General features: G+C 37.5%; 1 protein-coding gene across 11 annotated transcripts in view; it reads left to right on the top strand.

Annotated features, from left to right (window-relative positions):
* The window catches only part of MAST2 (microtubule associated serine/threonine kinase 2), a 217,768-nt gene that overhangs the window by 82,009 nt on the left and 110,928 nt on the right, over positions 1-24,831 (top strand). For 9 of the 11 annotated variants that reach the window (XM_041738478.1, XM_041738473.1, XM_041738474.1 and 6 more), the window contains exon 4: positions 12,205-12,236. In XM_041738478.1, the coding sequence (XP_041594412.1) occupies positions 12,205-12,236 (32 nt within the window). The remainder of the gene's footprint in view (positions 1-12,204; positions 12,237-24,831) is intronic. The other 2 variants (XM_041738475.1, XM_041738480.1) reach the window with 1 other exon arrangement.

Consider the following 24,831-nt stretch of genomic DNA (forward strand, 5'->3'; position numbering starts at 1 on the left):
TTTTTTATCAGTGTAACTCCAAATGAGCAACCATTTACTTACTTGATTGATTCATTGGTTTATTCATCAAATATTCATTTGGTACCTACTAGGCTAAGTATGTCATTGTGAGCAAGACTAATCTCTGTTCCTCTAGAGCTAACAGTCATTCCCAGAAAACAATTAAGTAACTAATGATAGTGAAGAGTCGGAAGTACATAGAGGTAGGCTAGGAAAACCATTATGTATGGAGATCTTCCCAGAGGAAATAGATTGAAGCTAAGGTCCAAGAATGTATAAAAGGAGATAAGGAAAATTAATCCAAGAAGAATAATAGGTGTGAAGCCCTGAAGTGAAGAGAGGATATGCCGTGTCCCCAAGATCAAAACTCTAGTAAGACTGGGGAATTGTGCAAAGGATGCTGAAGAAGTAGGCAGTAGCCAGGTAGCATCCTATAGGCTGCAGAAAGGATTTTAGACTTTATCCACTGAGGAATTTACGAAGAAAAATGACCCAATCAGTCCTGCATTTTATTTATTTATTTTATTTTATTTATTTAATTAATTAATTAATTAATTAATTAATTTATTTTTTCAGTTCTGCATTTTAAAAGGATTTTTTTGGCTGCTTGTTTTGTTAAACTAAGGTAGTACCATTTAGAAAACAGATACTAATTACATGATATTTACATTGATACAGCATTAAGGATCCCGGGGAACAAACTAAAGGAAGATCAGCTAGGAAGGTGGTATAGGATGATGCTGGTCTGGACAAGGGGACATGGAAGTAGAGATAAAGTGAAATCTAAAGATAGATGTTTTGGAGGTAGCCATTGGCAAGGCTTGCTGAATAATTGAGTTGTAGAGTGAGAGAAAGTGAAACAAGAATGCCTCTAAACAAACTGAGAGGTGATAAAGGGAGGTGGGTGGGGAATGAGCTAAATGGGTGATGGGTATTAAAGAGGGCACTTGTTAAGATGAGCACTGGGTGTTACACGAAAGTGATGAATCACTAAATTCTACTCCTAAAGCCAGTATATTACACTATATGTTAACCCTTGAGAATTTAAATAACGATTTGAAGGAAAAAGAAAAGAATGACTCTAGATTTGGTGGTACCATCACTGAAATGGAAAATACAGGAGGACCAAGGTTGAGTAGGAAGCCAGGTTGAGTTTTTAGACATTCTGAGTACAAGATAGTTATATATGCTCAGGTGAGAGATCTAGGTTGAAGATACAAATATGGGAGTCATCTGTAAAATGTATGTAGAGAGGAATTTCCAGACAGAACTTTAAGGACAGTCAACGTTTAAGGGTCTCAGATGATGAAGGATAAGCCTGCAAAGATGTAGTGTTTTCAGAAATAAAAGCTAAAACAGGAGCATATGGTTTTGAGGAAAGAAAATTCTTTTAAGATAGAAGAGTGAATAATACTGACAAATGTTGCTGAGCACTCAGGTCAGAAAAAGAAATGGTAGACTGGATGCAGTGGAGGTGTTTTACATGGAGACTATTGACAACCTGGCAAAAATGATTTAAACAGAGTGGTGAGGTCCAGGGATATTTGCAGTGTGTTGAACAGTAAATAGGAAGTGAAAAATTGGAGACAGTGATTCAACCACACTAATTCAAGAAGTGTGGTTGTGATTATAAAAATCACCAGTAGTTCAGTCAGTTAAGCTTCCCACTCTTTTTTTCCCCCCCAAAAGATATATTTATTTATTTTTAGTGAGAGAATGAGAGTGAGTAGGGTGTGGGGCAGGTAGAGGCAAAGGGAGAGAAGAGAGAGTCCCAAGCAGACTCTGTGCTCAGCGCAGAGCCTGATGCAGGGCTCGATCCTACTACCTGGAGATCATAACCCAAGCCAAAACCAAGGGTCCAATGCTAAACTGACTGCAACACCCAGGCACCCCTAAGCTTCAGACTCTCGATCTCAGGGTCATGAGTTGAAGCCCTATGTTGGGTTGCATGCTGGGTGTGGAGTCTATTTAAAAAAAGAAAGAAAGAAAAAGAAAGAAATGTGGTTGTGAAGGGAAAAAGACTTGATAAGGCAGAGGTTGAAGAGGGATATGTAGTAATTAAGGGGAAAATTTTTTTATTTTTTATTTTTTAATTTTTATTTATTTATTTTTTTTAAATTTTTCTTTATTTATGATAGTCACACAGAGAGAGAGGGAGAGAGGCAGAGACACAGGCAGAGGGAGAAGCAGGCTCCATGCACCGGGAGCCTGATGTGGGATTCGATCCCGGGTCTCCAGGATCGCGCCCTGGGCCAAAGGCAGGCGCCAAACCGCTGCGCCACCCAGGGATCCCGGAAAATTTTTTTAAAAGGTGGGATTGACTAGATGTGTTCAGAATGCTAATTAGAAGATCATGGAGAATATGGAGAGTCAAGAGATAACCAGTAAATCAGAGAAGGCTGAATGGGATGGACTTCATCTGATGTTATAAGGTATTGCCAGATTTTACCATCCTACTTCCTAAGATGAAGTGATAAATTTATGTTAGCTGTTTAAATGAAAGTGCTCTTGCCTCAGCCAGACTTCCAGACTGTGCAGTTTTCCTCCTTAATTTGTTATGAATGTTCTCTGGGAAAGGGAGGATTGGGAAATCATTGTTCCTTGGACTGCTTTTATCTGATTGGAGAGCACTTTTTGTTCCACTTTGTCTTAGGGCTGTCTTTATGGTACCAGAGTGCTTGGCATAGAATGTACTCATCTGGAGCCCTGGGCATCCATCTTGGAAATGCAGGCTTTTGTGGAGGTGCAAGGAGAGGGTAAGGAAGAAGAGATGGATCTTCATGGATGCATTTCCTTGTCTAAAAGGGATTCAGAGAGGGACATATATGCATTTTTATTATTGCCCCCAAATATACAAATATTTACCTCGTGTTTCCTATTTAAACTGTTCAAGAAGCCAGGACTGTCATATAGATTCAAAGATTGGTGTTACCAAGTTATATATAGATTGTTTCAGAATAAAGAAAAAAAGGACACATTCCCCTACCAAATTTCTATGAGGATTAGGATGTCCAAATTGACAAGGACAGTTCGAGAAGAGAAAATATGTAGGCCAATCTTACTTACTTACCATAGAGGCAAAATCCTTAATAAAAGCCTCCAGATCTAGATGATTTTATTAATGAAAACTGTATAATAATTAAGGAAGAAATAATGCCAATCTTACACAAACTCTCTCAGGAAATAGAGGCAGGAACACTTCCTAGCCAGTTTTAGGAGGCTAATGTAATTGTGATTCTAAAATCAGACAAAAGGGGATCCCTGGGTGGCGCAGCGGTTTAGTGCCTGCCTTTGGCCCGGGGAGTGATCCTGGAGACCCGGGATTGAGTCCCACGTCGGGCTCCCGGTGCATGGAGCCTGCTTCTCCCTCTGCCTATGTCTCTGCCTCTCTTTCTCTCTCTCTCACTGTGTGCCTATCATAAATAAATAAAATTAAAAAAAAAAAAATAAAATCAGACAAAAGCATTATAATAAAATCTGGAGACCATTATCCCTTATGAATATAGGTGCAAAAATCTTTAATAAAATATCAGCAAAGATAGCCTAACAAAGTTGGGTTGTACCCAGAAATGTAAGATTAGTTTAATAAAGATGGTGTCCAACTTATTATAGTTTGACTATAATGTTTCAACTTTATGATGGTGTGAAAATGATATACATTTGGTAGAAACTGTATGTTGAATTTTGGAACTTGATATTTTCCTGGGCTAGTGAGAATGTAGTATGATACTCTCCAGTCAGCCACATGATTGATATACTTATTAGCCACCCTGTACATATACATTCATTCTCTTTTTCACTTTCAGTACAGTATTTAATACATTATATTAAAATAGTCATACTTTATTATAAAATAGACTTTATGTTAGATCATTTTGCCCACCTGTAGGCTTAATGTAAGTGTTTTGAGTACACTTAAGGTAGGCTAGGGTAAGCTGTGATGTTCAGGTTAGGTGTATTAAGTGCAATGCTTTTTTTAAAACATTTTATTTAATTATTCATGAGAGACACAGAGAGAGAGGCAGAGACAGAGGCAGAGGGAGAAGCAGGCTCCCTGTGGGGAGCCTGATGTGGTACTTGATCTCAGAACCCCAGGATCATGACCTGAGCCAAAGACAGATACTCACTGAACCACCCAGGCATCCTTTAAGTGCAGTTTTGACAACAATATTTTCAGCTTACGATGGGTTTATTGGGACATAACCCCATAGTAAGTTGAGGAAGTACTCTATTAGAAAATCAGTCACTGTGTAGAGCCTGGGTAGCTCAGTCTGTTAAGTGTTTACCTTCAGCTGAGGTTATGATCTCAGAGTCCTGAGATCGAGCCCTGAATTGGGCTCCCTGCTCAGTGGGGAGTCTGCTTACCCTCTCCTTCTGCCCCTCTCCATGCTCGCTCATGTGTATGCTCACTCTCTCTAAAATAAATAAAATCTTTTTTTTTTTTTTTTTTTAAGATTTTATTTATTCCTGGCAGACACAGAGAGAGAGGCAGAGACACAGGCAGAGGGAGAAGCAGGCTCCATACAGGGAGCCCGACATGGGACTTGATCTCGGGTCCCCAGGATCACACCCTGGGCTGAAGGCGGCGCTAAACCGCTGGGCCACTGGGGCTGCCCTAAAATCTTTTTTTTTTTAAAAAGAAAATCCATCACTGTAATTTACCACATTAGCAGGAAAAAAAACCCCTATGATCATTTCAGTATATGCTGAGAAAATACTTGATAAAATCAATATCCATTCATGATAAAAACTCCTAAATATATTAGGAATAGCAGGAAACTATCAATTTGATAAAAATATTCTATGAAAAACCTACAGCCAACATCATATTTAGTGGTAAAATATTGAACTCTTTCTCCCTATGATCAGATGAGAAACATGGCAAGGATGTCTACCAGACGATTCTAGAAAGTGGAAAGAGGCAAAATCTTTATTATTTTTAAAGATTTATTTATTTCAGAGAGAGAGAGAAAGAGATAGTGTGTGTGTGGGGTAGGGATAGGGACAGAGGGAAAGGAGAGAGGAAACAGACTCCCTGCTGAGCGAGGAGCCCAATGCAGGGCTCAATCTCAGGACCCTATATCAGGATCTGAGCTGAAACCAAGAGTCAGACACCTAACCCACCTAACTCACCCAGGCTACCTGAGAAAATGATTGTTTATACATAAAAATCCTAAGGAGTCTACAAAAACAGTCATTATAGCTAATAATGAATTTGGCAAAGTTATAAGACATGGTCAGTATATAAAAATTTATTGCATTCCTATACTAAAAGCAAGCAATTGGAAAATGAAATAATTTTATTTCAAAAATATCTACTTAAGGGATAAGTTTAGCAAAAGAAGGTCTTTTTGCTGAAAATTATGAAACATTGCTTAGAATAATTAAAGTGGCTCTAAATAATTGGAGAAATACTGTGTTCATGGGTTGGAAGACTTAATGTTAAGATCTCAGTTCTTTCCAAATTGGTCTGTAAACCCAGCAGACATTTTTGTACAAATTAATAATTTATATGCAATATTTATATGCAAACGCACAGTCTAGAATGTCCAAAGCATTCTTATTTTTTTTTTAATTTTTATTCATTTATGCTAGTCACAGAGAGAGAGAGAGAGAGAGAGAGAGAGGCAGAGACACAGGCGGAGGAAGAAGTAGGCTCCATGCACCGGGAGCCCGATGTGGGACTCGATCCCGGGTCTCCAGGATCGCGCCCTGGGCCAAAGGCAGGCACCAAACCGCTGCGCCACCCAGGGATCCCTGTCCAAAGCATTCTTGAAGAAGAAGAGCAAAGTTAAAGGACTACATGATCTGACTTAAGTACTTGTTTTTTTTTTTTTTTTTTAGTACTTGTTAATATAAAGCTGCAGAATGAAGAAAGTATGGAGTCCCAAAATAGCCCATTCTATTTTAATTCAGTTTTTAACAAAGGTGCCTAAGCAATTTGTTGGTGAAAAGATGGTATTTTCCATAAACGGTGCTGGAATAAGTGGATATCTCTATGGAAAAAGATGAACCTAACCCTATCTCATATTACCCCCAAATTAATTCAAAATGGACCTAAATGTTAAGGCTAAAATCCATAAAGCAATTAGAAATAAAATATAGGAAAATAATTTTGTCCCCTTGGCATGGACAGAGGTTTCTTAGGCAAGATACTGAAAGCATTAACCATAAAAGAAATATTGACTAATTGACTTTCATCAGCATTTAAAACTTTTGCTTATCAAAAGGCACCACTACTGACTTCAGTTAGGCAAGCCACAGACTGAGAGAAAATATTCATCAAACATATCTAACAAAGGACTTGTGTTTAGAATATATGAAGAATTCTTAAAACTGAATAATAAAAGGACAAATAGGCTGATTATAAAAGGGACAAAATATTTTAAGATAATTCATAAAAGAATATGTACTGATGGCTAATAAGCAAGTGAAAAGATGCTTAAAATCATTAGTTATTTTGAAAATGCAAATTAAAACTGCAGTGAGATACAACTGCACACTCTAAGCCAAAATTTAGATTACTGATGACACATATTGGTATGAACATAGAGCAGTTGGAGTTCTTGGGGTCGGTGTAGAGCGATTCTTATATTATTAGTAATAATTATTACTATATAGCTAGAATGTGGAACAATTGAAATTCTCATACATTGTCATTGGGAATGTAGTTTTGTATAATCACTTCAGAAAAAGATCTGGTAGTTTTTTTTAACTAAATATATACCAATCCTATAACCTACTAACCCTACACTCTTAGGTATTTTACCCAAGACAGATGAAACATAGGCCTATTAAAAGACTTGTCCAGGAATGTTAGTAGTTCAAAACTGGAAATAATCCAAATGTCCATTAATAGGAGAAAAGATAAATAAACTGTGGTATACTAATATGATTAGATTTTACTACTGTTAGATGCAACATATGGATGAATTTCTTTTTTTTTTAAGATATTATTTATTTATTCATGAGAGACATAGAGGAAGAGGCAGAGACATAGGCAGAGGGAGAAGCAGGCTCCTCATGAGGAGCCTGATGTGGGACTCGATCCTAGGACTCTAGGATTATGACCTGAGCCAAAGGCAGACACTCAACCACTGAGCCACCCAGATGCCACTGGATGAATTTCTAAAACATTGTGCTGAGTGAAAGAAGTTTTATATACAAGCATTCATACTTATTCCATTCATACGAAGTTTGGGAGCAGGCAAAACTAACCCATGGTAGAAAAATGGAAATAGTATTTGCTTGGGTGAGGGAGTAGTGATTTGTTGGGAATTTACCAAAAATGGATATGATGAACTCTCTGGATTGATGAATATGTTCTATATATTGGTAGGGATTTGGGTTACCTGAGTTTTTGCATTTATTAAACTTATTATCTGGCATATATAATACTGTACATTTCAGTGTTTGTAAATTTACCTTGAAAAAAATATATATCCAGCATGAAAGCATTGTAAATAAATGCTGAATTCTGGGTAATGATATACATGTTTAAGTATCTACCGATATCTGTAGTCTATCTACTTTGAGATGTATTTTGTTTTTAGAAATGGATAGGTGGCTAAATATATGATAAAGCAAATATGTGCATTCCTTGGAGATATTGTGAGTTCAATGAAACAAATATTGCAATAAAACAAATCAAATGAATTTTTTGGTTTTCTAATGCATATAAAAGTTATGTTTAAACTGTAGCCTGTTAAGTGAGCAATAGCATTCTGTCTAAAAAAACCCTACATATCTTTTTTTTTTTTTTTTTTAAATCTTTATTTATCCATGATAGTCACACACAGAGAGAGAGAGAGGCAGAGACACAGGCAGAGGGAGAAGCAGGCTCCATGCACCGGGAGCCCGACGTGGGATTCGATCCCGGGTCTCCAGGATCGCGCCCTGGGCCAAAGGCAGGCGCCAAACCGCTGCGCCACCCAGGGATCCCCCTACATATCTTAATTAAAAAATACTTTATTGCTAAAAGATATTAGCCACCATCTGGGCTTTCAGTGAGTCATAATCTTTTTACTGGTGGAATGTCTTACATCGATGTTGATGGCTGCTGACTGATCAGGGTGGTGGTTGCTGAAGGCTGGGATGATTGTGGCAGTTTCTTAAAAAAGACAACAGTGAAGTTGCCACATTAATTTACTCTCTTCCTTTCATGAATGATTTCTCTGTATTGTGACATGTGGTTTGATAGTATTTTACCCACAGAACCTCTTTCAAAATTGGAATCAGTCCTCTCAAACTCTGCTACTGCTTTATCAACTAAGTTTATATGATATTTTAAATCCTTTATTGTTTCAACATTCTTCATAGCATCCTCACCAGGAATAGATTCCATCCCAAGAAACCACTGTCTTTGTTCATCCATAAGAAGTAACTCCTCACCCATTCAAGTGTTATCATGAGATTATAGTAATTCAGTTACACCTTCAAACTCCACTCGTGTTCTAATTCTCTTGCTATTTACACCCCATCTGCAAAGTTACTTCTTCCACTGAAGTCTTAAATTTCTCAAAGTCACCCTTGAGGGTTGGAATCAGCTTCTTTCAAACTCTTGTTCATGTTGATGTTTTGACCTCCTCCCATGAATCACAAGTGTTCATTTGAACACACAGAGGACATTGTGGGGTTATTTACTGCCTTAATTTCAATATTGTAGGGAGACCAAAGGAGAGGGGGAGGGATGGGAATGGCTAGTCAGTTAAAACACACACATTTATCAATTAAATTTGCCATTTTGTGAATGCATAAAGAAGATGTGAGATACACACACACACACACACACACATATAAAATTTGGGTGGGGAGAATGCAATATTACTCAGCCATCAGAAAGGATGAATACCTACCATTTACATCGCTGTGAATGGAATTGGAGAGTATTATGCTAAATGAAGTATGTCAGTCGGAGAAAGAATTATCATATGGTTTCACTCATAATGTGGAATGTAAGAAATGGTGAAAGGGATCATAAGGGAAGGGGAGAAACTGAGTGGGAAAAATTAGAGAGGAAGACAAACCATTAGAGACTCCTGAGTCTGGGAAACAAGTAAAGGGTTTGCAGAAGGGAAGCTGTGGGGAGGGGTGGAGTAACTGGGTGATGGGCATTAAGGAGGGCACATAATGTGATGAGCACTGGGTGTTGTTACAGTGTATGTTGACAAATTGAATTTAAATAAAACGTTTGCCATCTTGTATGGGCAAGGTTTGTAGCACCCCAAAAGAATTAAAATAGTAACATCAAAGATCACTGACCCCAGATCACCATAGCAAATATAATAATAATGTAAAAGTTTGAAATTTTGTGAGAATCACCAAATGTGACAGAGACACATGGAATGAGCAAATGCTGTTGGAAAGTGGTGCTGACACACTTGCTGTAGGATCGCCACAGACCATCAATATGTTAAAAAAAAAAAAGACAGTATCTGTGAAGAGCAATAAAATAAGTGCAATAAGACAAGGCATGCCTGTATTACAAAATGTTAACAATTGAACAGTCTGCATTGTAGGTATATACAGTTCAGGTTTTGCTGGACAGGTTTTTAAACTTTTTGTTTTCTTTGTCTGAAAATTTTCATATTATATTGGGGGACAAATGATGTTACTGGTATAATGAAATACAACTCTTGGTATATGTGATTTTAAAAAATGTTATAATGGCAACAAGAAAATATAAGGTACTAGAAATAAATATAACAAAAATATTTGTATAATTTTTATTTGAAAAATTATCAGTTTATTAAAACATACTAAAGAAGACCTGAATAAATGGACAGGTGTGCCATGTTCTTGATAGTAGTTGTCTGTGTTGTAAATATGTTAGTTATCCCCAGATCAACTCTAGATCGAGTGCAGTGTCAATATTTTTATCAACAAGTTGATTCTAAAATTTATATGGAAGAGTAAAGCCCCAAGATTAGCTTCCATAATTTTCAAGAGTAATTACAATGTGAATGGACTTGTTTTACAAATATCAAGATTTATTGTCAAGCTATACCAGTTAAATAGTGTGGTATTGGCACAAGAGCTGACAAGTACAGTGGAACTGAATATAGTCAAGAGAGATACCCCTACCTACCTTCATGGAAACTTAATATTGCACTGAAATTGCACATCATTTAACAAATTTTGTTTGTTTTCTTAAAGATTTTATTTATTTATTCATGAAAGACACACACACACACAGAGGCAGAGACATAGGTAGAGGGAGAAGCAGGCTCCCTGTATAGAGAGCCTGATGCGGGACTCAATCCTGGGATCACGCCCTGAGCCAAAGGCAGAGGCTCAACTGCTGAGCCACCCAGGCATCCCATGATAAAAGACTCTTAACAGTAGAGAATAAATTGAGAGTTGATGAAGGGAGGTGGGTAGGAGATGGATTAGAAGAGTGATGGGTATTAAGGAAAGCACTTTTTATGCTGAGCTCTGGGTGTTGTATGTAAATGATGAATCACTGAAATTCTATTCCTGAAACCAGTATTGCACTGTATGTTAACTAGAATTTATTTATTTAATTTTTATTTTTAAATTTTTAAAAAGATTTTATTTATTCATGAGAGACACACACACAGAGAGAGAGAGAGGCAGAGACATAGGCAGAGGGAGAAGCAGGCTCCATGTAGGGAATCTGATGTGGGACTCGGTCCCGGGACTCCAGGATCATGCCCTAAGCGGAGGGCAGACGCCCAACTGCTGAGCCACCCAGGTGTCCCAACTAACTAGAATTTATTTATTTATTTATTTATTTATTTATTTATTTATTTATTTATTTCCTTCCTTCTATTATTTATTTATATAAGATTTTATTTATTCATGAGAGACAGAGAGAGAGAGAGAGAGAGACAGAGACAGAGACAGAGACAGAGACACAGGCAGAGGGAGATGTAGGCCCCACACAGGGATCCCAATGTGGGACCCCATCCCGGGTCTCCAGGATCACACCCTGGGCTGCAGGCAGCGCCAAACCGCTGTGCCACCAGGGCTGCCCTACTAACTAGAGTTTAAATAAAGATTAAAAAAATAAAATGAGAAAGAAAAGGGAAGAATGATGAATTGTGTCAAAATTCTTTATGAAATTTTAATGATAGAAATAAAAATTATAAAATAAAAAAGAATTCCTGATGGAATATAGTGTATGTGAAAAACAGAAGAGTCCAGATGTCTAGGGTTTTGGTTTAAATAACCAGAAGAATAGAAATACCATCATCTGAGATGGGGAAAGGCTGTGGTTGGAATCAATTTTGATAGAAAGAATGAGCTCAGTTTGGGACATGTTGGGTTTGAGATGTTGAATAGGCAAATTGGTTATAAGTATCAGGAGCTTGGGAGACTGGTCTGGGATGTGTTGGATAGGGAGGTCAAATCTAAACGTATACTTTACAAACTTTTTATAAGAGCATTGTTTTGGTGGAGAAGAAAAACATGCAAAGAAAATTAACTTTCTATCTCCTGGAGAATAGATAAATAAATATTATAAATAAGTGACAAATTTATAGGCTAATGAATGAAAGGGAAAATATCCACATGGGTGAATCTTTCAGTTATAATGTTGAAGTTAGCAGATGATACATACAATATTTGAAATAAATTACTTAATAACATATGGAACAATGCTAATAATTATGAATATATGTAAGAAAATATAAAGACATATGACAAAGATAAAAATATAATAGTTAAATGGGAACTTGTGGGAGGTGGGACTTGATAAATTTTGAAAGCAAGTCACAGAGGTCCAACTCTTCTCACACCAGTGGTGTGTATAGTTATCTCTTTGTTGTATTATTTTCTATACTACTTCGTCTAAGATGTTTCTTGATTAACGAAAAATTCATGTCGTTCCTTTCATATCCCTGACTTTTGATGATAGGTGAATCCTTTATAATTCATCAAATAAATGGCTAGCCCACTGGGTATTTGAAATAATCTCCACTGGTGAGATGGTTCCATCTAGTGGGGAAAAAGCTGCAAGTATTCTGTGAGACAGTCCTTTTGGGAAGGAGGAATAAAAAGGTGATAATTAACCCAACTGCTCTGTATTTCACTGAATTTAAAAGATAAGGGAGGAGGTTATTTTTTGGAAATACTTAGTTTTTACTATTGTTAAGAAAATGCTGTAGGACCTTTAATGGAGACCTGTAGGACTTCGTTGTGTCCTTATTTCTGTTTAACTTGTGTTTGTGCTTTGTTTTTCAGAAGGAGTTGAGCCTTCCAAGAAGAGGCAGCTTGTAAGTTGATTATTATTATGATTATGATTATGAATAGCAGCTTAGAAATCCCTCCTGGGGAATGTTGTCAGTGTTATTTGGAGGAATTCCATTCATTCCCCTCTTATTTGGGCAGGGAACCTGGTGAGCCAGCCGGTTTCTCTTGAGATCAGATCCTCTCCTTTCCCCCATCCTTTCTCACCCTTAATCCTTTTATCTGTGTCAGTTTTTGCCTAGCATTTGAGGAAAAGCTGCTACTTAAGTACCCATCGCAGTTTTATACTTGTATTTTTTGGGATTTACCAAGTGTTGTTTTTTAAAACATACTTAAGCTTTTTGGGAATGTTCAAGTTGAAACTCTTAGCATCTCTATCTGTCCCATAACATAGTAGTAAGTAGAGGCAAACTTTTCTGACAGTTTTGAGGCAAGGGTAGTAGCTAAGTTTGGATTCAGGGTAAGAATAAGACTTTCTTTCATCTGTTTGTTTTATTCTGGCTTTCTGGCCAGGGAAATTAGTGAATGATCTTTGTCCCTGTACTTAGATTCTTTTATTTTCATGGCCTGCTTTTTCTCTTTAAGATTTCTTTTGGGGCAGTACTGCAAATTTGGCTAGTCAGAATCATCGAGAATGCTTGTTAAAATTCTGAACAGATTTTGAACTCATTTGAATCAGAATCTCCATATTGGGGCCCAAGAAACCTGTATTTTTATGTACCTGCATCCACACCTACCATGATTTTGCTAAGAAGCCAAATTTGGGAAACACTAAGGAAATAGTAACAATGGCTTTGAAACTTTTCCTTACAAGAAGCTTATAAGGAGGAAAATACACGGTGTTCATATTTATTAAGTATACTTTATATATACATCTTATGTATTTTTTGTAAGTGTATGAAATACAAGGTAATTATGTTACTGCCATTTTAGGATTTTATTTTATTAAAATACCTTAGTAATTAGTTGTACTCTGAGATTATTTATTTATTTATTTATTTAATTAATTAATTTATTTATTTATTCATGAGAGACACACAGAGAGAGGCAGAGACACAGGCAAAGGGGGAAGCAGGCTCCATGCAGGGAACCTGATGCGGGAGTGGATCCTGGGTCTCCACGCCCTGGGCTGAAGGCGGTGCAAAACTGCTGAGCCACCCAGGCTGCCCTGAGATTTTTATAAAGCCCCTTTGGCTGCTTTGTGAAAGCTCATTGTGATTTGATAAAAAGAGACTCAAGTTATGAGTCACAAAACCCCTAGGGTTCATTTGGCATTGTCAGTTAATTAGCTTTGTAAATGGAGACAAATCACTTCATCTCCTTAAACCTTAATTTAAGGTTTCTTCAATATAAATTGAAGATCATAGTATCTGTTTTTCTTTATTTTTAATTTTTTTTTTAGATTTTATTTATTTATTCATGAGAGACACAGAGAGAGAGAGAGAGAGAGAGAGAGAGGCAGAGACACAGGCAGAGAGAGAAGCAGGCGCCATGCAGGGAGCCGGATGTGGGACTTGGTCCTGTGTCTCCAGGATCAGGTCTGGGCTGAAGGTGACGCTAAACTGCTGAGCCACCCAGGCTGCCCTGTTTTTCCTTTTTTTTAAATAGCTACTAGAAGAATCACTTAATATATGTGAAGTGCTTCATTTCTTAAAATTTTCTGAGGTGTATTAGTTTTAGAATTCTTGTAAACATATTGGATTAACTTTGGGTACATTTTATTGTCTAAGAGCCACATTTCTTTATTTAAATTTAGTTCTAGGAACACCTGAGTGGCTCAGTCAGTTAAGCATTTGACTCTTGATTTCAGTTCAGGTCATGATCTCAATGTCATGAGATGGAGCCCCTCAATGGGTTCTGTGCTCAGAGGGGAGTCTGCTTGAGATTCTCTCCCCCCAATACTCTCTCTCTCTTTTTGTCTCTCTCCCTCTCTCTACCTTTCAAATAAATAAATAAATCTTTAAAAAAAAATTTAGTTTAGTTCTAGCAGTGGATCTCAATTCTAGGTTCTCAAGTGTCCTGAGTCTTCTAAACACTGGGCAAAGGTGCTACCAGGACTCTTGTTGGAATGATCTACTAAGTATGTGCACATAACTGAAAAGAAGTGGCTTTTCAGCATCATTTTCAGCAAATATTGTTTTTTTTTCTTAAGATTTTATTTTTAAGTAATCTCTACATCCAATGTGGGCCTCAAACTCATAACCCTGAGATCAGGAGTCATGTGCTTTACAGACTGAGTTGGCCAGGCACCCCTGTACTTGGTCACTATTCTATTATTTCTGGCATTTATTCTTTTGTTTCCTCTTATTTGAAAGTTCTCTGAGATTTGCTTTTTGCTTAAGATTAGGTGAAATGAATTAAGGCCTAAGGCGGGTGGATAGCTTCTTCTAGGAGTTATGTGCTTTCAGTGAATGGGGTTTGCTGAGGAGAGGGAAGGATATCCTGGGAAAATGATTATTATTTGAAATTGAAGGAATTTTGGGGTCATTTTAGTTTTAACCTTAGGAGTATCTTGGTCATTTTAGTGATATCTAAAGTTAGGCTTACTGTAACTTTCTTAAAATATTTAATTAGAATCAGAAATAAATACCTTTTTTTTTTTTAAAGAAATAAGTACTTTTTAATAAAGTAACTACATTTAAACAATTGATCATTCAATAAATGCACACTAATATCTATTGTGTGTTGGGCACTGATCTAAGTTTGGAGGCTGTAGGAATCAGACACATCCTTCTTATTTTGAGGATTTATCGTTAAGTAAGCCAGAAGTACCTCAGTGCAAACAGTAGTTTTTTTATCTTTAATATTGGAGGAGTAGAAAAGTTTTATTCTGGAAGGAAGCTGGGAATCCTGGATACTAATCTAGGTTATGCCACTAATAAGTTATATGTGGTTTCCATAGGAATTATCATTTCTGGGACTGAATTGTCTCACAAAACAAGGGAATGGGCTTACCTCATCTCCTTGTTTAGTTATCTCCCCAAATAACTGCAGCTCCATGGTATCTCTTTTGCATAGAACTAGGCAAGTATTTATAGGAAGTATGAAGTAGCAAGCAAAGTATGGTTTAGCATTTGGAGTAAAGAAGCCAGAAAAGTAAAAACCATACAACATAAAATGTTAGAATAAGTTTAATTAATACTTAAAAGTTTGTAGTAGATGTGGAGAAACTGATCTTAATACAAAGTAACTTAGATATTTGCCCCATTGTTTCTGGTCCTTGTAGACTAGTCTGGAAGTTTTTTTTTTTTTTAAAGATTTAATTAATGTATTGAGAGAGAGAGAGAGAGAGCGCGAGCTTGTGGATGGGCGAGTTGGGGGAGGAGTAGAGGAAGAGTTGAGGGGGAAAGAATCTGGCAGATTCTGTGCTGAGTGCACAGAGCTGAAGCCTGAGGAGCCAGATTTGGGCTGATCCCGTGACCCTGGGGTCATGACCTGAGCTGCCACCAGGAGTCAGATGTTTAACCAACTGAGCTACCCACATGACCCATAGTCTGGAAGTTTAAAAAGTTTATAAAAACTTGTCATGAGACGCCTGGCTAGCTCAGTCCGTAGAGCGTGCAACTCTTGATCTCAGGGTCATGAATTGGAGCCCCACATTGGACATGGAGGTTACTTTAAAAAAAGTGATTATAATTGTCTTCTGAGTCTTGGTTGGAAGAAGAAGGAGGTGTTGTACTTCTGTCCCTGTTTGTGTCTGTCTCAGAATGACTCTTCCAGGAGCAAATGCTACTCTATGCCTATTCTAGGCATAAAGGCTCATTTCCTTTGACGTATTCTCTATACTATATTTTATGGGTGCAGAGGAATTTGGGGGTTGCAGCTAGTTTGGTGTCATGTCATGCCTTTTGAGGGAGAGTCAGGTTCATTTAATAAGCATAATTTTGAAAGTAGCCGAGCAATATAAAATAAGTGAAGTTCAGTAATTTTGAAGGCTATTAATTGATATGCTTTTCCATGTAACATGATACTTGCATTAAAATGGATGGAAACTAAAAAAATGGATATTTTAAAAAAATGGATTTTTATATTTTATTTTATTTTATTTTATTTTATTTTATTTATTTATGATAGGCACACAGTGAGAGAGAGAGAGGCAGAGACACAGGCAGAGGGAGAAGCAGGCTCCATGCACCGGGAGCCCGATGTGGGATTCGATCCCGGGTCTCCAGGATCGCGCCCTGGGCCAAAGGCAGGTGCCAAACCGCTGCGCCACCCAGGGATCCCTAAAAAATGGATTTTTAGATGTGATATCTTGGCATTCTACAATACACACTCTTTCACTTTACAAGTAATCCCTCACAAATCTCCAAATTGGGAAGTAAAGTATACCACAGAAATGAAGAGCTTGGATTTGATTGTCAGGCAGACCTGGGCTTGAGTTTTGCGAATATTCTTTACTAGATTTTTTTTTCTTTTTTCTTTTTTTTTTTAATTTTTTAAAATTTTTATTTATTTATGATAGTCACAGAGAGAGAGAGAGGCAGAGACTTAGGCAGAGGGAGAAGCAGGCTCCATGCACCGGAAGCCTGACGTGGGATTCGATCCCGGGTCTCCAGGATCGCGCCCTGGGCCAAAGGCAGGCGCCAAACCGCTATGCCACTCAGGGATCCCTCTTTTTTTATTTTTTAAAGATTTTGTTTATTTATTCATGAGAGAGAGAGAGAGAGAGAGAGAGAGAGAGAGAGAAGCACAGACACAGGCAGAGGGAGAAGCAGACTCCATGGAGGGAGCCCGACGTGGGACTCGATCCGGGGTCTCCAGGATCACACCCTGGACTGAAGGCAGCACTAAACCGCTGAGCCACCTGGGCTGCCCCTAGATGTTTTCTTTGTAAAATGAGTTACTGTATTTCTCTTTGTCTTTTTGCCTCTATTAATTTTTTCATTTGTTTAAATTCATCTATCATATATTTATTAAGTTCTTGTTATATGCAGGCACTATTCTAGATACTGGAGATAAAGTAGTGTTTAAGCAGTTTCTACTCTCATGGAGCTTCTATTCAAGAGAGACAGACACAGAAACATATATCATGTGTCATAGGGTATTGAGTGCTGCGAAGAAAAAGCCTGATAAGAGATATGAGGGTATATGTTTTTGTGGAGCGGGGGTTGAAATTTTAAATCGTGTTGTCTAGGAATATTTTCATTAAGTGACACTTGAGCAGAGAACAATAAGGGTCTGGAATGAATGATATTGATATATATTGAATAAGAGCATTTTATGTAGAGGATATAATATGTGCCAAGGTTCTGAGGTAGCAACATGCTTGGCATGTTGGAGGACAGCAAGGAGGCGAGGGTGGCTGTTGATGAGTGAACAGTGATGTTGGGGTTGGTTGAGGATGGGGGGGGGAAGCATTGGAGAATATAAGGCACAGGCTGGATTTTGTAGTACACTGTAGGCTACAGAGAAAAGACTTTGTATTTTACATTGGTTGTGACAGAAAGTCAGTGACTTTCTGTGGGTCATTGATTGAGACAGAAAGTCAGTGTCTCTCAGAGTCAGTCATCTCTCATGACAGATAGTCTGTGTGACTATCATAAAAAATATATTTTTTATGATAGTCACAGAGAGAGAGAGAGAGAGGCAGAGACACAGGCAGAGGGAGAAGCAGGCTCCATGCACTGAGAGCCCGACGCAGGACTCGATCCCTGGGCCAAAGGCAGGCGCCAAACCGCTGCGCCACCCAGGGATCCCCAGTGGGTAGTTTTAAAGGAGAGAAAGATGTGATCTGTCCTAGTTTTTTGTTTTGTTGTTGTTATTGTTGTTGTTGTTTGGAAAAGGGCAATTTGCTTTATTGAGATATAATCCACAAATCATATAATTACCATTTAAGAGTATACAGTTCATTGGTTTTTTACTGTATGCACAAAGTTTTACAGGAATTACTGCTCTCTTAATTCAAAACATCTTCATTACCCAGAAAAAGCCTCCTTCCTTCTACATCCTACACTCCCTCTAGTCCCTGGTAACCAACTAATTTACTTTCTGTCTTAATAGATTTGTGTATTCTGAACATTCATATAAGTGGAATTATTTAATATGTGGCCTCTTGTGCCTGGCTTCCTTTGGTTAATATAATTCTTTAGAGATTCATCTATATTTTAGTTTGTGTTATACTTTATTCCTTTTCAAGGTTAAATAATATTGCATTGTATGTGTGTATGTATCACATTTTGTTTATCCATTATCTGTTGATGAACATTTGAATTGCTTCCACTTTTTGGCTATTGTGAATAATGCTGCTGTGAACATGGGTGTACAAGTATCTGTTTGAGTCCCTGCTTTCACTTATTTCAGGTAGATACCAAGAAGAGGAGTCTCTGGATCATATGGTAATTCTGTGTGTAACTTTCTAAGGAACGACCATACTGCTTCTACAGCAGCTGCACCATTTTATATTCCAACCAACAATTCATGACAGTTACAATTTCTCCACATCCTAGCCAGCACTTGTTATTTTTCATTTTTAAAATAATGTCATCTTAATAAGTGAGAAGTGATATGTCATTGTGGTTTTAATTTGCGTTTTCCTAATTACTAGTGATGTTGAACATCTTTTCGTGTTCTTATTGGTTATTTGTAAACCTTTGGTGAAATCACTTTCTTTGCCCATTTTTGAATTGGGTTGTAAATTTTAATTGTTTAGTTTTAGGAGTTCTTTACATATTCTGAATATTAAACTCTTATCAGATAAATGATTTGCATATATTTCTTTCATTCTTTTGGTTGCATTTTCATTCCCTTGATCGTGTCCTTGATATACAGAAGATGTTAATTTTCATGAAGTCCAGCTGATTTATTTTTTCTTTTGTTGCCTATGATTTTGGTATCATATCCAAGAAATCATTGCCAGATCCAGTGTCAAAAAAGTAGCTCCAGGTATTTCTTCTAAGAATTTTATAGTTTTAGCTCTTACGTTTAGGTCTTTGATCCATTTTGAGTTAGTTTCTGTTTATGATGTAAGGGAAGTGTCTAAATCATTCTTTTGCATATGAGTATCTAGTTTCCCCAGAATCATTTGTTAAAAAGACTGTCTTTCCCCACTGGATAGTCTTGGCACCCTTGTCAAAAATATTTGACCATATATATGAACATTTATTTTGGGACTCTATTCCGTTGGTCTAAATGTCTGTCCTTATATTATTACCACACTGTTTTGATTACTGTAGCTTTGTAGTAAGTTTTGAATTATGAAGTTTGGTATCAAAGAACTAACTCTGTTCTTCAAGATTATTTTGATTATTTAGTTTCTTGTGATTTCATATGAATGGTAGATGAGTTTTTGTATTTCTGCAAAAATGCCTTTGGGATTTTGATAGGGATTGTATTGAATCTATAGATCAATTTGGGTAATATTATCAGATTGATTAGTTTTAAGTCTTCTGATGTGTGACCATAGGATATTTATTTAAGTCCTTTTTAATTTCTTTGAGAAATGTTTCATAGTTTTCAGTGTACAGGTCTTTTACCTCCTTAGTTGAATTTATTCCTAAATTTTTATTTTTTGTGATATTATAAATGGACTTATTTCTTAAATTCATTTTTTAAAAAGGTTTTAGATTTATACATGAGAGACACAGAGAAAGAGAGGCAGAGATGTAGGCAGAGGGAGAAGCAGGCTTCAATGAAGCAGGAAGCCCAATGCGGAACTTGATTCTGGGACCCCAGGATCACACCCTGGGCCGAAGGCAGACACTCAACTGCTGAGCCACCCAGGGGACCCTTAAATTCATTTTTGGATTATTCATTGTTAATGTATAGAAATGCAACTGATTTTCGTGTGTTGGTTTTATATCCTGCAACTTTGCTGAATTTGTTTCTCATTGTGGTTTTGATTTGGTTTTCCATAATGGCTAATGGTGTAGAGTATCTTTTTCTTTCTTTCTTTCTTTCTTTCTTTCTTTCTTTCTTTCTTTCTTTCTTTCTTTTTCTTTCTCTTTCTTTTCTTTCTTTCTTTTCTTTCTTTCTTTCTTTCTTTCTTTCTTTCTTTCTTTCTTTCTTTCTTTTAAATTTATGTATTTGAGAGAGGGAGTACATGCATGAGAAGAGGGAGGGGCAGGGGGGGAGAGAGAGAGAGAGAGAGAAAAAGAGAGAGAATTTCAAACAGATTCCTGCTGAGTGTAGAGCCCGATGCAGGGCTTGATCTCACGACCCTGAGATAATGACCTGAGCCAATATTAAGAGTTGAAGCTTAACCAACTGAGTGAGCCACCCAGGTACCCTATAGAGTATCTTTCCATGTACTTGTTGGCTATTTGCTTATGTTCTTTGGAGAAATGTTTATTCAGGTCCTTTGCCCATTTTGTATTTGAGTTATTTGTCTTTTTATTGTTAAATTTTAAGAGTAATTTATATACTCTGTATACTAAACCCTTATTAGATAGATGATTTGCAAGTATTTTCTTCCATTCTGTGGCTGATTGTTTCACTTTCTTGATAGTGACTTCTGAAGCACAAAAGTTTGTAATTTTGATGAAGTCCAGTTTATCTGCTTTTCCTTTGGTTGTGCTTTTGGTATATCTAAGAAACCATTGCCTAATTCAAGGTCTAATTTGTTCTTGGGCCTTAATACATAAAGATAACTAAGAAATGACACAGAGACTAATGCTATTGATAGAAAAATTTATTACTTAAAATTTCCCCAAGAGAAAGGAGCATGCCATGTCATACAGGCTACATGAAAAAAGCACCAGGTTTTGTCAGGAGGCAGAAAGGAGCAAGGGGAAAACCTAAGCCAGAGTCTTAGGGTAAGGTAACCAGCTTGGACTGGCTGTTTCGTTTTTTTAAAAGATTTTATTTATTTATTTGACAGAGAGAGTGAGCCAGTGAGAAAGAGAACATGAGCGGGGGAGGGGCACAGGGAGAGGAAGAAGCAAACTCCCGGAGGAGCAGGGAGCCTGAGGAACCCAAGCCCAATTATTATTAGTTAATTTTTCATGTAAAAAGTAAGAATTTGATTTTATTCTTCTGAATATGGATAGCTGTTGTCCTAGCTCCATTTGTTGAAACAACTTTTCTTTCTCTCTTGTATAGTTGTCTTAGGTTTTAACAGTCTCTTCTTGCTCAGAGTTTAGGGAGAGCAGGAGTGAAAGCAGGGAAGTATGCAAGGAAACCATTACAAAAATCAGTCAAAGTGGTCAAGATGGTGGTAAGAAATGGCTGAGTTCCAGGGGGGCCTGGGTGGCTCAATGGTTGGGTGTCTGCCTTTGGCTCAGATCGTGATCCTGGGGTCCTGGGATTGAGTCCTGCATCAGGCTCCCTATTGGGAGCCTGTTTTTCCCTCTGCCTTTGTCTCTGCCTCTCTCTGTTACTCATGAATAAATAAATAAAATCTTAAAAAATAAAAAGAAAGGGTGGGTTCTGGAAATATTTTGAAAGCTGAAAATATTTCTTTTTTTTTTTTTTAAGATTTTATTTATTTATTCATGAGAGACACAGGCAGAGGGAGGAGGCCCCATGCAGGGAGCCTGACGTGGGACTCGATCCCAGGTCCCCAGGATCCCAGGTCCCCAAGGCAGTGCTACACCGCTGAGCCACCTGGGCTGCCCAGAAAATATTTCTTGATAGTTAATTTTGGTAATGAAAGAAAGCAAGGAATTGGTGGTTACTGCAAGATTTTAGGACTAAATAGCTCGATGAATATGGTTGCCAATTATTGAGCAAGATGGAGAATATGTGAGTGGAACAGGGTTGTTTTCTGTTTTTGTTCTTGGGAGGGGCAGGAATGGGAGTTGTTGGAGGAATCAGGACTTTGGTGCTTGTCTGACAGCCAAGAAGGAGTGTTGAAAAGACAGTTGTATATATGAACTGGGGGATCAAGGGTGAAATCTGATCTGGAGATATATTTTTGGAGATTGACAACATATAATGATACTCCAAGTTATGAGATTAGTTGAAATAAACTACTAAAATATGCTACTCAAGTGTGGATCAACAGACTGGTGGTTATCAAACTGTTATCAGTTTGCCATGAGTTACGTACAGAAATTTAGCAACTGACATTGTTGTAACCTTCAAGCATTTGATCATTTTTCTGTTATTTTATATTTATTGTATCTTGCAGTGGTTTGTGATGGATTAAAATTTTCACCCGCTCCTTCATCACAGCTGTTTTGAGCAGCATTGACCTAGTGAGTGAATGAGTTTAGAAAAAGATAGAAGGAATGAGCCTTGGGGTCCTTGAGTGTGTACTGGTTAGGAAGTAAGGAGAGTCCATCCATAAAGAAAACTGAAAAGGAGTAGCCAGTGAGGGTGGAGGAAAACCAGCCTGAGAGTGGTGTTTCCAAAACCACAAGAAGAAAGCATGCCAAAACCTGCTGACAGGTTATGTAAGATGAACACTTAAGAACTGACCTTTGGATTTAGTAATAGGGAATTGCCTATTGGTGACCTCAGTGAGCCATATTGATGGGAAGTGGGTATAGAACTTGATTCAAATGGGTTCAAGAGAGAATGGGAGACAGTATTACCTATGTAATGTTTGGATTAAAAATGTTTAACCTTGGCACCTGGATGGCTCAGATGGTTAAGTGTCTCCCTTAAGCTCAGGTTGTGATCTCAGGGTTCTGGGATCCAGTCCCCCCACCCCCCACCCCCTCCCCCGTTGGGCTCCCTGCCCAGTGGGGAGTCTGCTTCTCCCTCTCCCTCTGCCTTTTCCTTCCACTTGTGCTCTCTCTCTGTCAAATGAATAAATAAATCTTAAAACAAAATGTTTAACCTCAATGTAATATAGGAGGAAGCAGTCAGAGAAATCCAAACTGAGGGGGCCATCTGCAGAAACTACTGGCCTAGACTCTTTAAAAATGTTGAAGTTGTAAAAAGTTAAAAAAAAAAAAAGACTTACGAATGTGTTCTAGATTACTAGAGATGAAGGAGACTTGGTGAATAAATGTAATGCTTAGTTCTTGGGTGGATCCTGAATTAAAAAAAAATAGTTGAAGGACATTATTGGGACAATTGAGGATACTTGAATATGGACTTGTATTTGTTAATATTATTGAGTCGGTGTTAAACTTTCTAGTGTGACAGTTGTGTGGCGGTTCTCCCTTGTTGTAGGCAAGGATAACTTGTGGAAGTATTTGAGGGAGGAGGTGTTAAGGTGCTTACAAATGACTTGCAAATGATTCAGCTAATTAACAAAAAGTAATTGCATGTGTGCGCGCGTGCGTGCGCGCGCTCCTGTGTGTGCCAGTGCACCTGCGTGCGCAGAGAGAGAGGAAGAGAAGGGAAAGAAAAAAGCAAATGTAAGTGAAGAGTATATAGAATTTCACTGAATTATTCTTGTTCCTTTTCTGGTATTTTGGGGAGGGGTAGTGAGTAATATTATTTCAAAGAGATTTGCTGAAAGAGGATCATAGAAATCAGGTGATACCTGGAAAAGGTCATGGAGTTTTTCCCCTCTCTTTTTAAAATGTAGATGAGAGATACTACATTATGTTTTTATGTCAATGAAATTATCCAGTAGAGAATGGAAAGTTAATGTGAGAGAGGATGGAATGATTGCTGGAATGTCCTTGATTAGGCAAAAATGGAGGACACATATCTAGGTACTTATGGAAATACTGGCCTTAGGAGCATTGACAATTTGTCTCCAGTAGCCTTGGTTACCTCAGTATATTTGTAAAAGATTATACATGTAAACCGAGTGGCATAGTGCCTGCAATGAAGCCCTCAGCTGTTTGTTAAGGAAGTTAGTGTAATGCCTGTTATTAGTAAACTTGCAAAAAACTCAGTAGTTTATTGCTTTTGTTATTAGAAGGCCATAATTACCTGTTAGATGCCATAAATTCTTCAGAAAAACAAATTAGTGTTAAAGAAAATTCTACCTAATAAATTTGAAGATGCAGTTGGCTTTATTAAATGACTCATGAGTCAGGTAGCATCCCACCTAATAAGTAGAGGAGAATTCCAAAGGGCAAAAAAAGGGGAAAAGGGGAAAAGTTTTTAAAGGCAGGATAAGGAAGTCATAAACAGAAAAAAAGGTTATTTCAGGTGAGGTCACCTACATCTGGGAGGAAAAGGTTTTTTTAGTAGGAGGATTTCTTCTTCTTCCTTTGAGGGACAGGAGGGCCCATGTGACAGATTACCCTTATTGATGCTGACCTAAGAATTCTTGACCTGTTAAGACTGTGTTTCTTGGAGAGGTTGTAAGTTCAGTTAGGTGAGGTATTAAGCTTTGGTTTGGTGACTTGGCCTAAAAAATAACACCATTTCAGGCCTGTAGGTTTGTTTTGTTTTGTTTCGTTTCGTTTCACATTAGTGAGATGCTAAACCAAGCTAAAGGAAAAGTGCACCTTAGAAAAGCCACAGGATATTCATGATTAGCTTTGGTCACATAAGGGAAGAGAACAACTAAATTCCAATATGGGGAATGAAAAAAATCCCGACTGCCAGGATAAGGGCCTTGTTGGGGCAAGTTGGTTATATAAGTTCTTTTGGCCAGGTTCATACCATTTATATTAGATATAGCTTTCTGAAATAAAATTATTTTCATTTTTAGAAAGCTATATGATATTTAAATCCATCTGAATATTTTTCAATGTGTTAAAAAATATAGTGTAGAATATCAGACCTAGAGAAGTTGGTAATTTTGCTAAAAGTGTACATATCTCTGGA

The sequence above is a fragment of the Vulpes lagopus genome, chromosome 23 (genome assembly GCF_018345385.1).
Source record: "Vulpes lagopus strain Blue_001 chromosome 23, ASM1834538v1, whole genome shotgun sequence".
Lineage (NCBI taxonomy): Eukaryota > Metazoa > Chordata > Mammalia > Carnivora > Canidae > Vulpes > Vulpes lagopus.